A 17,500-nucleotide genomic window follows, 5' to 3' on the forward strand; every position below is an offset into this window, starting at 1 on the left:
CCTATCTAGCTCTCTCTTGAAAGCATCCAGAGAACCGGCCTCCACCGCCCTCTGAAGCAGAGAATTCCACAGACTCACAACTCTCTGTGAGAAAAAATGTTTCCTCGTCTACGTTCTAAATGGCTTGCTCCTTATTCTTAAACTGTGGCCCCTGGTTTTGGACTCCCCCAACATCTCCCCTTTAGAGCCTCAGCGTTACATGTCTGTAGTATCATCGAGATCTATCCTTGTGATTGGGGCAGTGCAGCGTAGGTTCACCAGATTGATCCCTGGGATGGCGGGACTGTCATATGAGGAAAGATTGAAAAGACTAGGCTTGTATTCACTGGAGTTTAGAAGGATGAGGGGGGGGGCTTATAGAAACATATACAATTGTAAAAGGACTGGACAAGCTAGATGCAGGAAAAATGGTCCCAATCTTGGGCGAATCCAGAACCAGGGGCCACAGTCTTAGAATAAAGGGGAGGTCATTTAAGACTGAGGTGAGAAAAAACTTTTTCACCCAGAGAGTTGTGAGTTTGTGGAATTCCCTGCCACAGAGGGCAGTGGAGGCCAAGTCACTGGATGGATTTAAGAGAGAGTTAGATAGAGCTCTAGGGGCTAGTGGAGTCAAGGGATATGGGGAGAAGGCAGGCATGGGTTATTGATAGGGGATGATCAGCCATGATCGCAATGAATAGAAACATAGAAACATAGAAATTAGGTGCAGGAGTAGAGGCCATTCGGCCCTTCGAGCCTGCACCATTTGCCATTCAATATGATCATGGCTGATCATCCAACTCAGTATCCCGTGCCTGCCTTCTCTCCATACCCTCTGATCCCCTTGGCCACAAGGGCCACATCTAACTCCCTCTTAAATATAGCCAATGAACTGGCCTCAACTACCCTCTGTGGCAGAGAATTCCAGAGATTCACCACTCTCTGTGTGAAAAAAGTTCTCCTCATCTCGGTTTTAAAGGATTTCCCCCTTATCCTTAAGCTGTGACCCCTTGTCCTGGACTTCTCCAACATCGGGAACAATCTTCCTGCATCTAGCCTGTCCAACCCCTTAAGAATTTTGTAAGTTTCTATAAGATCCCCTCTCAATCTCCTAAATTCCAGAGAGTACAAACCAAGTCTATCCAGTCTTTCTTCATAAGACAGTCATGGCGGTGCTGGTGCTGGCTCGAAGGGCCGAATGGCCTCTACTCCTGCACCTATTGTGTATGTTTCTATGCTGTGTGGGGGCTGTACTGATCCCACCCTGCTGGTTTGGGCATCGGTCGATGTTGCAGGCCCCAGCTGTTTTTCCCACTACACTACAGACTCCAGAAAGACTGAGTCACAACCTCGCCCCAGAGTTGCTCAGGGCCCAGCCACACACATCCCACAATTGTTCAGCCCTCAGCTCATAAACAACATGTACCGAGGAAACATCTGCCTCCAGCTCACAACTCTCTCTGTGGCTCTGGGACAGGGTCCAGAGGAGGTTGGCTCAAACGATCCCAGCAATGAGAATAAGGGAGTAAGCCATTTGGAACGGAGACGAGGAAACACTTTTTCCACACAGAGAGAGAGAGAGTTGTGAGTCTGTGGAATTCTCTGCCTCAGAGGGCGGTGGAGGCTGGTTCTCTGGAGAGAATTCTTTCAAGAGAGAGCTAGATAGGGCTCTTAAAGATAGCGGGGAGAGAGAGTCAGGGGATATGGGGAGAAGGCAGGAACGGGGAACTGATTGGGGATTTCTCTGGCGATGGGAGGCAGCAACTCTGCCCAGTGCTCCACCGTGACCCCACTCACCATGTTCAGGGACCACGAGTTTACACGGTAACGCCAGCGGGGTGATGGAGTGTTGGTAGACAGGCAGAGTAACCAAGTTGTCTGGAACTACTTACAGAGGGGGGGAGGGAGGGGGGGGGGGGGAGGGGGGGAGAGAGGGGGGGGGAGAGAGAGAGAGAAGGGGGGGAAGGAAAGAGGGGGGGGGGGTGAGAGGGGGGGGGAGGGGGGGGGGGGGGGTAGGGGGGGGGGGGGGGGGAGAGAGAGAGGGGGGGGTAGAGAGGGTGGGTGGAGAGAGAAGGGCTCCTGTTAGTGATCACAGAGATGAGACACTTATGTCACTCCCCCACCCACCACACTCCCTCCCCCTCCCCCCCCCCCCCCCCTCCCCCCCGGCCCTCTCCCCTCCCCCCGCCCGCTCCTCTCCCTCTCTCCCCCTCTCCCCCCTCTCTCCCTCCCCCCTCTCCTCCCCCTCCCCCCTCCTCTTCTCCCCCCCGCCCCTCACTCCCCCACCCACACTACCTCTCCCCCCCCCTCCCCCCTCTCTCTCTCCCCTTCCCCCCCTCTTCCCTCCTCTCCCCCCCTCCCCCTCCCTCTCCCCCTCCCCCTCCCCCCCCCCTCTCCCCCCCCCTCCCCCCCCCCCCATCCCTGCCTCTCGCCTGCTCTCTCTCCCCTTCCCCTTCCCTCTCCCTCCTCTCTCCCTCCTTTCTCTCTCCCCCCCTCTCTCTTATTCTCTCCCCCCCTCTCCCCCCCCCCCCCCCCCCCCTCACCAAAGTAGGGTTCATTGGGAAACCCTTTCACCTCCACTCCTTTGGCGCTGGTCTCAATGAGGAAGTGCCGGACCAGTTCGTTGGTCAGATCACCTGTGCAACAGATAATACAGGAGGTCAGTGCAGTGTCCAGCGCTCCCACAACTCTCCGCCCCGTATCTGAGGAAGGATGTGCCGGCTCTGGAGAGAGAGAGGGTCCAGAGGAGGTTTACAAGAACGATCCCAGGAATGAGTGGGTTAACATACGATGAACGTTTGTCGGCACTGGGCCTGTACTCGCTGGAGTTTAGAAGGATGAGCGGGGACCTCATTGAAACTTACAGAACAGTGAAAGGCCTGGACAGAGTGGATGTGGAGAGGATGTTTCCACTAGTGGGAGAGTCTAGAGTCTAGGACCAGAGGTCACAGCCTGAGAATTAAAGGATGTTCCTTTAGGGAGAGTTTGGGATTTGAAACACAGAAAATAGTTTCGAGCCGGCACTTAAACTGTGTCTGTGGCCCCTGGTTCTGGACTCCCCCAACATGTTTCCTGCCTCTAGCGTGTCCAAACCCTTAATAATCTTATATGTTTCAATGAGATGCCCTCTCATCCTTCTAAACTCCAGAGTGTACAAGCCCAGCCGCTCCATTCTCTCAGCATATGACAGTCCCGCCATCCCGGGAATTAACCTGGTGAACCTACGCTGGGCTCCCTCAATAGCAAGAATGTCCTTCTCACCACAGATGCTGCCTGACCCGCTGAGTTATGGTGCAGCAGCATCTATGGAGCAAAGGAAATAGGCAACGTTTCGGGCCGAACCTTCTGGAAATAGGCAACGTTTCGGGACGAAACCCGGAAGGGTTTCGGCCCGAAACGTTACCTATTTCCTTAGCTCCATAGATGCTGCTGCACTCGCTGAGTTACTCCAGCACTCTGTGAAACGTCACCTATCCATGTTCTCCACAGATGCTGGAGTCACCCACCTTGTGTGAAACGCTGTAGTTTTATCATTTTGGCTGAGTTAGCAGAAAGCAGCTCCCATTATATCAAATGTGCATCGTAAACATATAACGCACTAAATAATTAAATTCGATGAAAAAGGTTTTAATTTCTTAATGTATTCAGTGGCAGCTTGCCATGGGAAACTGCTGGCTCATTGATCGAAGCTCAGTTCACCACAGAGCTGTAAGGTTTAAACGCAGCTAAGATCGAAGGTGAACACAGAGTGCTGCAGTAACTCAGCGGGTCAGGCAGCATCTGTGGAGAACATGGATAGGTGACGTTTCACAGAGTGCTGGAGTAACTCAGCGGGTCAGGCAGCAAAGTCTAACTTCGATGGCCATTAATTATAGACAATAGACAATAGGTGCAGGAGTAGAGGCCATTCGGCCCCTTCGAGCCAGCACCGCCATTCAATGTGATCATGGCTGATCATCCCCAATCAGTACCCCGTTCCTGCCTTCTCCACATATCCCCTGACTCTGCTATCTTTAAGAGCCCTAATGTATATGAAGAAAGACTGGATAGACTTGGTTTATACTCGCTAGAATTTAAGAGATTGAGGGGGGATCTTATAGAAACTTACAAAATTCTTAAGGGGTTGGACAGGCTAGATGCAGGAAGATTGTTCCCGATGTTGGGGAAGTCCAGGACAAGGGGTCACAGTTTAAGGATAAGGGGGAAATCTTTTAGGACCTAAAAGATTTCCCCATTATCCTTAAACTGTGACCCCTTGTTCTGGACTTCCCCAACATCGGGGAATGATTTAGGAAAACATTTTTCACACAGAGAGTGGTGAATCTATGAAATTCTCTGCCACAGAAGGTAGTTGAGGCCACACAGTTCATTGGCTATATTTAAGAGGGAGTTAGATGTGGCCCTTGTGGCTAAAGGGATCAGGGGGTATGGAGAGAAGGCGGACATATTGTGGAACTGCAGATGCTGGAAAATCGAAGGTAGACAAAAATGCTGGAGTAACTCAGTGGGTGCAGCAGCATCTATGGAGCGAAGGAAATAGGCAACGTTTCGGCCCGAAACCCTTCCGGGTTTCGGCCCGAAACGTTGCCTATTTCCTTAAGGGTTTCGTCCCAAAACGTTGCCTATTTCCTTCTCTATATTTATGCTATATTTAAGAGGAGTTAGATGTGGCCCTTGTGGCTAAAGGGATCAGGGGGTATGGAGAGAAGGCAGGTACAGGATACTGAGTTGGATGATCAGCCATGATCATATTGAATGGCGAATGGTGCAGGCTCGAAGGGCCGAATGGCCTACTCCTGCACCTATTGTCTATGTTTCTATGTTAATTCACAATCATGTCCTCTTGTGACATTGCCACGTTGTCCAGCCCGGGGTCTCTGGCGCTGGGAGGCGGGAACGCTCACCGTGTCAACGCGTGGCCCTACCTTTCTGACTCTGTTGGGCGGGGGTGGCGGGCGGAGCGGAGACCTTGAGGGCCAGTCCATACGCTCCTCGAAACGAGTGGCTGTCACGGATCACAAACGCACCCGGGTCACGGTCTCTCAGCAAGCCAATCGCTGCAGGGGGGGGGGGGGGGGGGGGGGAGAGGGGGAGGGGGGAGGGGAGGGGGGGGAGAGAGAGGGGGAGAGAGAGGGGGAGAGGGAGGGGGGAGAGAGAGGGAGAAAGAGGGAGAGAGAGAGAGGGAGAGCGAGAGGGGGGGAGAGAGAGGGAGAGAAAGAGAGAGAAACGGGGGGGAGAGAGAGGGGAGGGGGGGAGGGGAGGTGGAGAGAGATTCAGATTCAGGTTCAATTTTAATTGTCATTGTCAGTGTACAGTACAGAGACAACGAAATGTATGCAGAGGGGACGGGGGGGGGAGAGAGAGGGGTGGGAGAGGAGGGAGAGGGGGGAGAGAGGAGGGGAGGAGAGGGGGAGAGAGTGGGGAGAGAGAGAGAGAGGGGAGAGAGAGAAGGGGAGGGAGGAGGGGGGGGAGAGAGTGGGGGGGAGAGGGAGAGAGAGAGAGGAGGGGAGAGAGGGGGGGAGAGAGGGGGAGAGGGGGAGAGAGAGGGGGGAGAGAGGAGGGGGAGGAGGGGGGAGAGAGGGGGGAGAGTGAGGGGTGGGGAGAGAGGGGGGGAGAGAGGAGGGGGAGAGAGGAGGGGGAGAGAGGAGAGGAGGGGGAGAGAGGTGGGGGGGAGGAGGGGGAGGGAGGAGGGGGAGAGAGGGGAGGGGGGGGGGAGGGGGAGAGGGGAAAGATGGGGGGGGGGTGAGGGGGGAGAGAGGGGGGGGGGAGTGGGGGGGGGGAGGGGGGGGGAGGGGGGGGGGGAGGGAGAGGGGGAGAGAGAGAGGGGGGGAGAGAGAGAGGGGGGGAGAGAGGGGGAGAGAGGGGGAGGGGGAGGGGGGGAGAGAGGGGGGAGGGGGGAGAGAGAGGGAGGGAGAGAGGAGGGGGAGAGGGGGGGGAGAGAGAGGGGGGAGAGAGGGGGAGAGGGTTTTGTTTTAATTTATCACATATTGTAAATATTATTGTGAATAATCGATGAGATGAGATTGGGTGAAAGCGAGCATCTCTGACCAATACCTTGCTCCCTGGAGATGTCCGGCTTGTACCAATACTTCGATGTGTCCTGAACAAATTTAACGTTGGCCCGTGTCTCTGGGCTTCCGTCTGAGGAGAAAGATTTTAGACACCAGGGTTAGTCTCGGTGATTGGACAGACATGTTCTCCACAGATGCTGCCTGACCCGCTGAGTTACTCCAGCACTCTGTGAAACGTCACCTATCCATGTTCTCCACAGATGCTGCCTGACCCGCTGAGTTACTCCAGCACTCTGTGAAACGTCACCTATCCATGTTCTCCACAGATGCTGCTGCACCCGCTGAGTACTCCAGCACTCTGTGAAACGTCACCTATCCATGTTCTCCACAGATGCTGCCTGACCCGCTGAGTTACTCCAGCACTCTGTGAAACGTCACCTATCCATGTTCTCCACAGATGCTGTCTGACCCGCTGAGTTACTCCAGCACTCTGTGTGTGTCTATCTTCGGTGTAAACCAGCACCTGCAGTTCCTTCCTGCACGAACTGTGCAGTTTAACACATCCCATTACCTCGAGGCAAACCGCAGAGGTCCCACAGAGACACGGAGCACACCAAGGCAATTAAAAATACATTGCCGTTGTCACACAGAGTCTCAATCCCATTTAACCTTGCTCACAAACGCTCTCCCCACAGGCTGACATCAATCCAATTAATCAAACAGCTTCACTTTGTCCCCCCCCCCACCGAGCCCGCTACAAATCCAATTAACCGCAGTGCCCTTTAATCTGCTGCCAGCCCTGCGTCAATAGCAATTAACCCCAGAACACACTCCCACCCCGACCGACCCATCTCAATCCACATTCACCTCCCCCCCCCCCCTCCCTGTATCTCTGTATCTGTCCCCACACTAATCCCACCTACCCACCACCCCCCCCCCCCCACAGGAGCGTCCCAACTCGAAACGTCACCTATCCATGTTCTCCACAGATGCTGCCTGAAACAGGCCATCTCGGCCCTACAAGTCCGTGCCGACCACAACTTTTTTCCCCTTACTCCCACCTGCAAAAGTGGGAGTAAGGGGAGTAAGGTGTCAAAAACAGGAAAGCAGACTATTATCTGAATGGTGGCCGATTAGGAAAAGGGGAGATGCAGCGAGACCTGGGTGTCATGGTACACCAGTCATTGAAAGTAGGCATGCAGGTGCAGCAGGCAGTGAAGAAAGCGAATGGTATGTTAGCATTCATAGCAAAAGGATTTGAGTATAGGAGCAGGGAGGTTTCTACTGCAGTTGTACAGGGTCTTGGTGAGACCACACCTGGAGTATTGCGAACAGTTTTGGTCTCCTAATCTGAGGAAAGACATTATTGCCATAGAGGGAGTGCAGAGAAGGTTCACTAGACTGATTCCTGGGATGTCAGGACTGTCTTATGAAGAAAGACTGGATAGACTTGGTTTATACCATATAACCATATAACAATTACAGCACGGAAACAGGCCATCTCGGCCCTACAAGTCCGTGCCGAACAATTTTTTTCCCCTTAGTCCCACCTGCCTGCACTCATACCATCACCCTCCATTCCCTTCTCATCCATATGCCTATCCAATTTATTTTTAAATGATACCAACGAACCTGCCTCCACCACTTCCACTGGAAGCTCATTCCACACCGCTACCACTCTCTGAGTAAAGAAGTTCCCCCTCATATTACCCCTAAACTTCTGTCCCTTAATTCTGAAGTCATGTCCTCTTGTTTGAATCTTCCCTGTTCTCAAAGGGAAAAGCTTGTCCACATCAACTCTGTCTATCTATCCCTCTCATCATTTTAAAGACCTCTATCAAGTCCCCCCTTAACCTTCTGCGCTCCAGAGAATAAAGACCTAACTTTTTCAACCTATCTCTGTAACTTAGTTGTTGAAACCCAGGCAACATTCTAGTAAATCTCCTCTGTACTCTCTCTATTTTGTTGACATCTCTCCTATAATTGGGCGACCAAAATTGTACACCATACTCCAGATTTGGTCTCACCAATGCCTTGTACAATTTTAACATTACATCCCAGCTTCTATACTCAATGCTCTGATTTATAAAGGCTAGCATACCAAAAGCTTTCTTTACCACCCTATCTATATGAGATTCCACCTTCAAGGAACTGTGCACGGTTATACCCAGATCCCTCTGTTCAACTGTATTCTTCAATTCCCTACCATTTACCATGTACGTCCTATTTTGATTTGTCCTGCCAAGGTGTAGCACCTCACACTTATCAGCATTAAACTCCATCTGCCATCTTTCAGCCCATTTTTCCAAATGGCCTAATATGATAATGCCTGCTCTGTGTTTCCTGTCTGCTGACCAGTGTTGTATCAGTTACTCCAAGGGTTGGTGTCACCAGGGCCCTGTACAACTGCAGTGAGACCTCCTTTGCTCTTACATCTAATGTTGAGCCCAGACGTGGTGTTGGTACGTACCGGTCAGGGTGAGTTTGGAGAAGTCTGCGGCGGTGTGGAGATGACCGGTGGGAGTGCTGCAGCCGCTGGGACTGGACACTCCGCTAGACACGGGCGAGGCAGCCTTGCCGTTGACCGCGGTGTAGCCGGTGTAGCCGAGGGATCGGTCACCGCTTGAGCCGCGTCTCTTCTCCGGCAGCGCGGGCTGGGGGCTGCCCCTTGACCCCCTGCCCGGTGGCGGCGGCGAGCCTCCGGCCGCGGCGTTGGCGAAACCGTGGAAGGCCGGAGACACCGGGAACGCCGGCGTGCCGGGAACGCCGTAGCTCTGGCAACTCCCTTGCCGGCTGAGCGAGGCGTAGCGATCGTCCGGCGGTGGCGTGGCTCCGGCCGGCGTGGGGAACCCGTACAGGAGGTAGTTGTCCAGCGACGGGGTGCTGGGCGTGGGCGTGGCCGGAGCGCTGGCACTGACCACCCCCTTGTACCGGGGCTGGACCGGGCTGTTGCCGGGATAATGCCGGGATGATCCCGGGCTCCCGGGGGATTGGCCGATCGTGGCCGCTCTCCGTCCCAGCACGGGGCTGGGCGGCGTGTGGCCGGACACTGTCCGGTGCGGGGCGATGGGGCTCTCGTGTCGGTGACCGCCGGCGTTGACCGCTCCCACCGCGGGCCGGTCTGGGTAGAGCGGGTGGACAACGGGCGGCGAGTCCACTCTCCCCGTGGTCTCGGCGCTCCCTGCCCCGCTGGGGCCGAGGCCGGATCGGCCGGGCGGAGTGGCGTTGTGGTAGCTGCTCTCCGTCAGCGACGGGTGGGACAGGCTGGACGAGCGCAGGCTGGAATTCAGCGACGACAGCGGAGGAGAGAGACCGTGACCATTGATGTCCGTCGACAGTCGGCTCAACAGGAAGGGGCTAGTGTGGGAAAATACAACACAGTTAGACAGATCATACGTGTCGGAGTTGGCCGTTACAGTCTTGCTATTGAGGGAGTGCAGCGTAGGTTCACCAGGTTAATTCCCGGGATGGCGGGACTGTCATATGACAACAGACAACAGGTGCAGGAGTCGAGGCCATTCGGCCCTTCGAGCCAGCACCGACATTCAAAGTGATCATGGCTGATCATCCCCAATCAGTACCCCGTTCCTGCCTTCTCCCCATATCCCCTGACTCCACTATCATTAAGAGCCCTATCTAGCTCTCTTGAAAGCATCCAGAGAACTGGCCTCCATCGCAGAGAATTACACAGAGAATGGAGCGGCTGGGCTTGTACACTCTGGAGTTTAGGATGAGAGGGCATCTCATTGAAACATATAAGATTGTTAAGGGTTTGGACACGCTAGAGGCAGGAAACATGTTCCCGATGTTGGGTGAGTCCAGAACCAGGGCCACAGTTTAAGAATAAGGGGTAAGCCATTTAGAACAGAGACGAGGAAACACTTTTTCTCACAGAGAGTGGTGAGTCTGTGGAATTCTCTGCCTCACAGAGGGCGGTGGAGGCCGGTTCTCCGGATACTTTCAAGAGAGAGCTAGATAGGGCTCTTAAAGATAGTGGAGTCAGGGGATATGGGGAGAAGGCAGGAACGGGGTACTGATTGGGGATGATCAGCCATGATCACATTGAATGGCGGTGCTGGCTCGAAGGGCCGAATAGCCTCCTCCTGCACCTGTTGTGTATTGTCTACTTTTGATGTTTCCAGCATCTGCAGTTCCTTTTTAAATACTTGGCTAGTACAGTATGATTGTGCTGTATTGTGTAAATAGTAAACACAATCCTTTAGGAAGGACATTATTGCCATAGAGGGAGTGCAGAGATGGTTCACCAGACTGATTCCTGGGATGTCAGGACTGTCTTATGAAGAAAGACTGGATAGACTCGGTTTATACTCTCTAGAATTTAGAAGATTAAGGGGGGGGGATCTTATAGAAACTTACAAAATTCTTAAGGGGTTGGACAGGCTAGATGCAGGAAGATTGTTCCCGATGTTGGGGAAGTCCAGGACAAGGGGTCACAGCTTAAGGATAAGGGGGGAAATCCTTTAAAAAACCGAGATGAGAAGAACTTTTTTCACACAGAGAGTGGTGAATCTCTGGAACTCTCTGCCACAGAAGGTAGTTGAGGCCAGTTCATTGGCTATATTTAAGAGGGAGTTAGATGTGGTCCTTGTGGCTAAAGGGATCAGAGGGTATGGAGAGAAGGCAGGTACGGGATACTGAGTTGGATGGTCAGCCATGATCATATTGAATGGCGGTGCAGGCTCGAAGGGCCGAATGGCCTACTCCTGCACCTAATTTCTATGTTTCTATGTTTCTAAACACTGCCCAGTCCATCATCGGCTCTGACCTTCCTTCCATCGATGGGATCTATCGCAGTCGCTGCCTCAAAAAGGCTGGCAGTATTATCAAAGACCCACACCATCCTGGCCACACACTCATCTCCCTGCTACCTTCAGGAGCCTGAAGACTGCAACAACCAGGTTCAGGAATAGCTACTTCCCCACAGCCATCAGGCTATTAAACCCGGCTCGGACAAAACTCTGAACATTAATAGCCCATTATCTGTTATTTGCACTTGATCAGTTTATTTATTCATGTGTGTATATATTTGTATAATGGTATATGGACACACTGATCTGTTCTGTATTCATGCCAACTATGTTCTGTTGTGCTTAAGCAAAGCAAGAATTCCATTAGAAACATAGAAAATAGGCCATTCGGCCCTTCGAGCCAGCACCATTCATAGAAACATAGAAATAGGTGCAGGAGTAGAGGCCATTCGGCCCTTCGAGCCTGCACCATTCGCCATTCAATATGATCATGGCTGATCATCCAACTCAGTATCCCGTACCTGCCTTCTCTCCATACCCCCTGATCCCTTTAGCCACAAGGGCTACATCTAACTCCCTCTTAAATATAGCCAATGAACTGTGTGGCCTCAACTACCTTCTGTGGCAGAGAATTCCACAGATTCACCACTCTCTGTGTGAAAAATGTTTTTCTCATCTCGGTCCTAAAAGATTTCCCCCTTATCCTTAAACTGTGTGTGTGTGACCCCTTGTCCTGGACTTCCCCAACATCGGGAACAATCTTCCTGCAACTAGCCTGTCCAATTGTCCTATACAGGGACACATGACAATAAACGCACTTGACTCTTAATGGTTAAGAAGGAACTGCAGATGCTGGAAGATCGAAGGTAGACAAAAATGCTGGTGTAACTCAGCGGGTGCAGCAGCATCTATGGAGCGAAGGAAATAGGCAACGTTTCGGGCCGAAAAGTTGCCTATTTCCTTAAAGGTTTCCTCCCGAAACGTTGCCTATTTCCTTCCGGGTTTCGGCCTGAAACGTTGCCTATTTCCTTAAGGGTTTCCTCCCGAAACATTACCTATTTCCTTAAGGGTTTCCTCCCGAAAAGTTGCCTATTTCCTTAAAGGTTTCGTCCCGAAACGTTGCCTATTTCCTTCCGGGTTTCGGCCCGAAACGTTGCCTATTTCCTTCAGGGTTTCCTCCCGAAACGTTGCCTATTTCCTTCCGGGTTTTTTGCCCGAAACGTTGCCTATTTCCTTCAGGGTTTCGTCCCAAAACGTTGCCTATTTCCTTCGCTCCATAGATGCTGCTGCACCCGCTGAGTTTCTCCAGCACTGTTGTCTACCTGTGAATCTTATTGTGTTGTACTGTAGTGTGTTGCATGCGGTGGGATCTCCAACTGGGACGAACAGCTACACCCCACTCCCACAGTGCGGAGGTGAGGGTCAGTCTGTGCCCCGGTGGGGTCTGGCTCTCACCTGTCGGAGCTGCTGGACAAGGGGCTGCTGTAGGACATGGGGACGGGCGGGCTGTAGGAGTGGACGGAGAGCTGCCGGCCGGGGATCTCCACGGGGTAGCTGTGTGGGACGGGTTGGGGCTGCCGCACACTGCTGCCCGCTAACGCCGTCCTGGCCACTGACTCCACGTAACTCCTGGGCTCTGGGGGGGAGAGAGGGAGAGAGAGAGAGAGAACGTCACTGTCAACCCATTCAGTTTCACTCTCTGTACGACTCATTTATACTAGCCCACAGCCAACAATGAACCATTGTGGGCTCCATATTACCTTGATCAGTGTTACTATCTTGCATATGACAATAGACAATAGACAATAGGTGCAGGAGTAGAGGCCATTCGGCCCTTCAATATGACCATAGAATCATAGACAATAGGTGCAGGAGTAGAGGCCATTCGGCCCTTCAATATGACCATAGAATCATAGACAATAGGTGCAGGAGTAGAGGCCATTCGGCCCTTCAATATGACCATAGAAACATAGACAATAGGTGCAGGAGTAGAGGCCATTCGGCCCTTCAATATAATCATAGAAACATAGACAATAGGAGCAGGAGTAGAGGCCATTCGGCCCTTCAATGTGATCATGTGATCAGAGGGCATGGAGAGAAGGCAGGTACAGGATACGGAGTTGGATGGTCAGCCATGATCATATTAGACATAGAAACATGGACAATAGGTGCAGGAGTAGAGGCCATTCGGCCCTTCGAGCCTGCACCATTCGCCATTCAATATGATCATGGCTGATCATCCAACTCAGTATCCCGTACCTGCCTTCTCTCCATACCCCCTGATCCCTTTAGCCACAAGGGCCACATCTAACTCCCTCTTAAATATAGCCAATGAACTGTGGCCTCAACTACCCTCTGCGGCAGAGAGTTCCACAGATTCACCACTCTCTGTGTGAAAAAAGTTCTTCTCATCTCGGTTTTAAAGGATTTCCCCCTTATCCTTAAGCTGTGACCCCTTGTCCTGGAAATCATGGATCATGGCTGATCATCCCCGATCAGTATCCCGTTCCTGCCTTCTCCCCATATCCCCTGACTCCACTATCTTTAAGAGCCCTATCTAGCTCTCCCTTGAAAGCATCCAGAGAACATTGCCTCCACCAGAATTCTCTGAGGCAGAGAATTCCACACACTCACCACTCTCTGTGAGAAAAAGTGTTTCCTCGTCTCCGTTCTAAATGGCCGACCCCTTATTCTTAAACTGCGTGTGTGTGTGTGTGTGTGTGTGTGTGTGTGTGCGTGTGTGTGGCCCCTGGTTCTGGACAACCCCCCCCAACTCATGCATTTGTATATCTTATGTGTAAACATGCATTGGACATTTGTATACATGTCTGAATATATATGTATATATATGGTAGACACAGAGCGCTGGAGTTACTCAGTGAGAAGGGATGGGCGATGGTTCGGGTCGAGACCCTTCTTCAGACTTGCGTCACGGGGAGGGGACGGGAGGGAGATGGTATGTAGCCGGAGACAGTAAGACTGGTGGGAGAACTAGGGTGGGGGAGAGGGATGGAGAGAGAGAGAGGGAAAGCAAAGGACTACCTGAAGTTCGAGCAGTCAATGCTCATATCGCTGGGGTGTAAGCAACATTTTTCACACAGAGTGGTGAATCTGTGGCTTAATAGGTGCAGGAGTAGAGGCCATTCTTAAATATAGCATAAATATAGAAGGAAATAGGCAACGTTTCGGGACGAAACCCTTAAGGAAATAGGCAACGTTTCGGGCCGAAACCCGGAAGGGTTTCGGCCCGAAACGTTACCTATTTCCTTCGCTCCATAGATGCTGCTGCACCCGCTGAGTTCCTCCAGCACTTTTATCTACCTCCGATCTTCCAGCATCTGCAGTTCCTTCTTAAACATTAAGAGTCAAGTGAGTTTATTGTCATGTGTCCCTGTATAGGACAATTGGACAGGCTAGATGCAGGAAGATTGTTCCCGATGTTGGGGAAGTCCAGAACTAGGGGTCACAGTTTAAGGATAAAGGGGAAATCTTTTAGGACGGAGATGAGAAAAACATTTTTCCCTCACAGAGAGTGGTGAATCTGTGGAATTCTCTGCCACAGAAGGTAGTTGAGGCCACACAGTTCATTGGCTATATTTAAGAGGGAGTTAGATGTGGCCCTTGTGGCTAAAGGGATCAGGGGGTATGGAGAGAAGGCAGGTACAGGATACTGAGTTGGATGATCAGCCATGATTATATTAGACATAGAAACATGGACAATAGGTGCAGGAGTAGAGGCCATTCGGCCCTTCGAGCCTGCACCATTCGCCATTCAATATGATCATGGCTGATCATCCAACTCAGTATCCCATCCCTGCCTTCTCTCCAAAACGTTGCCTATTTCCTTCTATATTTATGCTATATTTAAGATCTTATAGAAACGTATAAAATTCTTAAGGGGTTGGACAGGCTAGATGCAGGAAGATTGTTCCCGATGTTGGGGAAGTCCAGAACAAGGGGTCACACAGTTTAAGGATAAGGGGGAAATCTTTTAGGACAGAGATGAGAAAAACATTTTTCACACAGAGAGTGGTGAATCTGTGGAATTCTCTGCCACAGAAGGTAGTCGAGGCCACACATTTCATTGGCTATATTTAAGAGGGAGTTAGATGTGGCCCTTGTGGCTAAAGGGATCAGGGGGTATGGAGAGAAGGCAGGTACAGGATACTGAGTTGGATGATCAGCCATGATCGTATTGAATGGCGAATGGTGCAGGCTCGAAGGGCCGAATGGCCTCTACTCCTGCACCTATTGTCTATGTTTCTATGAGGCGCTGCTCCTCCAATTTGCGGTGGGATTCACTCTGGCCATGGAGGAGGCCCAGGACAGAATGGGAGTGGGAGTTGAAGTGCTGAGCCACCGGGAGATCAGGCTGGTTAATGTGAACTGTGCGGAGGTGTTGGGCGAAACGATGGCTAAGCCTACGCTTGGTCTCACCGACGTAGAGCAGCCGACACCTAGAGCAGCGAATGCAATAGATGAGGTTGGAGGAGGTGCAGGTGTGGATGGATCTGGTCTAAATCCTCCACATAGTGGAACAGCCTTTCCAGGTGAGGCAGAGGTTCCCAGCCCTGGGGAAGCTGAGAGTTTTCGTTTTACTTCAGAGATACAGCGCGGAAACAGGCTTCGGCCCAGCGAGTCCGTGCCGACCAGCGATCCCCGCACACTAACACTATCCTACACACACACACTGGGGACAATTTACATTTACACCAAAGCCAATTAACCTACAAACCTGGAGTGTGGGAGGAAACCGGAGCGCCCGGAGAAAACCCACCCACGCAGGTCACGGGGAGAACGTGCAAACTCCGTACAGACAGCGCCCGTAGTCGGGATTGAACCCGGGTCTCTGGCGCTGTGAGGCAGCAGCTCCACCCGCTGCACCACCGCCGTGCCGGCCTCGACCATCCAGTGACAGACAGGACCGTTAATGACTCGTTGCCCCGGCTCCAGGAACCTCAATCCCACCAGCGATGACCAACAGCCAATAGGTGCAGGAGTAGAGGCCATTCGGCCCTTCGAGCCAGCACCGCCATTCAATGTGATCATGGCTGATCATCCCCAATCAGTACCCCGTTCCCTGCCTTCTCCCCATATCCCCTGACTCCGCTATCATTAAGAAAAGGTCAGAAGTGATAGGAGCAGAATTAGACCATTCGGCCCATCTAGTCTACTCCACCATTCAATCACGGCTGATCTATCTCTCCCTCCTAACCCCATTCTCCTGCCTTCTCCCCATAACCCCTGACACCCGCACTGATCAACAATCTATCTATCTCTGCCTTAAATATATCCACTGACTTGTGGCCTCCACAGCCGTCTGTGGCAAAGAATCCCACAGATTCACCACCCTCTGGCTAAAGAAATTCCTCCTCATCTCCTTCCTAAAGGAACGTCCTCTAATTCTGAGGCTGTGCCCTCTGGTCCTAGACTCTCCCACTAGTGGAAACATCCTCTCCACATCCACTCTATCCAGGCCTTTCACTATTCTGTACGTTTCAATGAGGTCCCCGCTCATCCTTCTAAACTCCAGCGAGTACAGGCCCAGTGCCGACAAACGCTCATCGTATGTTAACCCACTCATTCCTGGGATCGATCTTGTAAACCTCCTCTGGACCCTCTCTCTCTCCAGAGCCGGCACGTCCTTCCTCAGATACGGGGGCCCAAAACTGCTCACAATATTCCAAATGCAGCCTGACCAGCGCCTTATAGAGCCTCAGCGTTACTGAAGTTGACCCTCTCTCCTTGTGACCCCCACCCTGCCCCCCCCCAACTATCCCCTGGGTCACGAACCCTCCCCTACCGACCGAACGACTCACAAGCGAAACCGGAGCGCCCGGAGAAAACCCACGCAGGTCACGGGGAGAACGTGCAAACTCCGTACAGACAGCACCCGTAGTCGGGATGGAACCCGGGTCTCTGGCGCTGTGAGGCAGCAGCTCTACCCGCTGCACCACCACCGTGCCGGCCCGAGGGTCTTGACCCAAAACATTCACATAACCGGAATATTCCTTCTCTCCACAGATGTTGCCTGACCCGCTGAGTTACTCCAGCACTCTGTGAAACGTCACCTATCCATGTTCTCCACAGATGCTGCCTGACCCGCTGAGTTATGGTGCAGCAGCATCTATGGAGCGAAGGAAATAGGCAACGTTTCGGGCCGAACCTTCTGGAAATAGGCAACGTTTCGGGCCGAAACCCGGAAGGGTTTCGGCCCGAAACGTTGCCTATTTCCTTAGCTCCATAGATGCTGCTGCACCTGCTGAGTTACTCCAGCACTCTGTGTCTATGTCGGGTGTAAACCAGCATCTGCAGTTCCTTCCTGCACAGTTTTCCTTGGCTCCCCCTGTGGTCTATCAGCGGGGGGGGGTTCGGTGGTCTGGGAGCTACAGGGGGGGTCTCCTGAGCGATGGGGGAGGGGGAGAGGGGGGGGGGGGGGGGGGGGAGTTCCTACCTTTCTCTGCCGACTTGAAACTCAGCACAAGTTCCAAAGCCAGTAATCCGCTCGTTAACTTTGCCCTAATTTCACAAGTATACTGCCGGCCTTGTCTTCAACTGAGCACCAATCCCACGGCCAAAACACACCTCCCACAGCTCGGGGACACGGGAGAGGGGGGGGGGGAGAGGAGAGAGGGAGAGGGAGAGGGATAGAGAGAGGGAGGGAGAGGGGGCGAGAGGGGGAGAGAGGAGAGAGAGGGGGAGAAAGTATGAGGTTTCAGTTTAGTTTATTATCGTTTAGCT

At 52.5% G+C, this 17,500-nt stretch overlaps 1 protein-coding gene across 1 annotated transcript in view; it reads right to left on the minus strand.

Annotated features, from left to right (window-relative positions):
• LOC129693551 (tensin-1-like) overlaps positions 1-17,500 on the minus strand; it is a 120,794-nt gene that overhangs the window by 13,221 nt on the left and 90,073 nt on the right. Inside the window, 6 exon segments of the mRNA XM_055630351.1 lie at positions 1,777-1,857; positions 2,523-2,615; positions 4,905-5,036; positions 6,034-6,120; positions 8,461-9,347; positions 12,215-12,395. Of these exon segments, the coding sequence (XP_055486326.1) occupies positions 1,777-1,857; positions 2,523-2,615; positions 4,905-5,036; positions 6,034-6,120; positions 8,461-9,347; positions 12,215-12,395 (1,461 nt within the window).

Source organism: Leucoraja erinacea, unplaced genomic scaffold (genome assembly GCF_028641065.1).
Source record: "Leucoraja erinacea ecotype New England unplaced genomic scaffold, Leri_hhj_1 Leri_344S, whole genome shotgun sequence".
Classification (NCBI taxonomy): Eukaryota; Metazoa; Chordata; class Chondrichthyes; order Rajiformes; family Rajidae; genus Leucoraja; species Leucoraja erinaceus.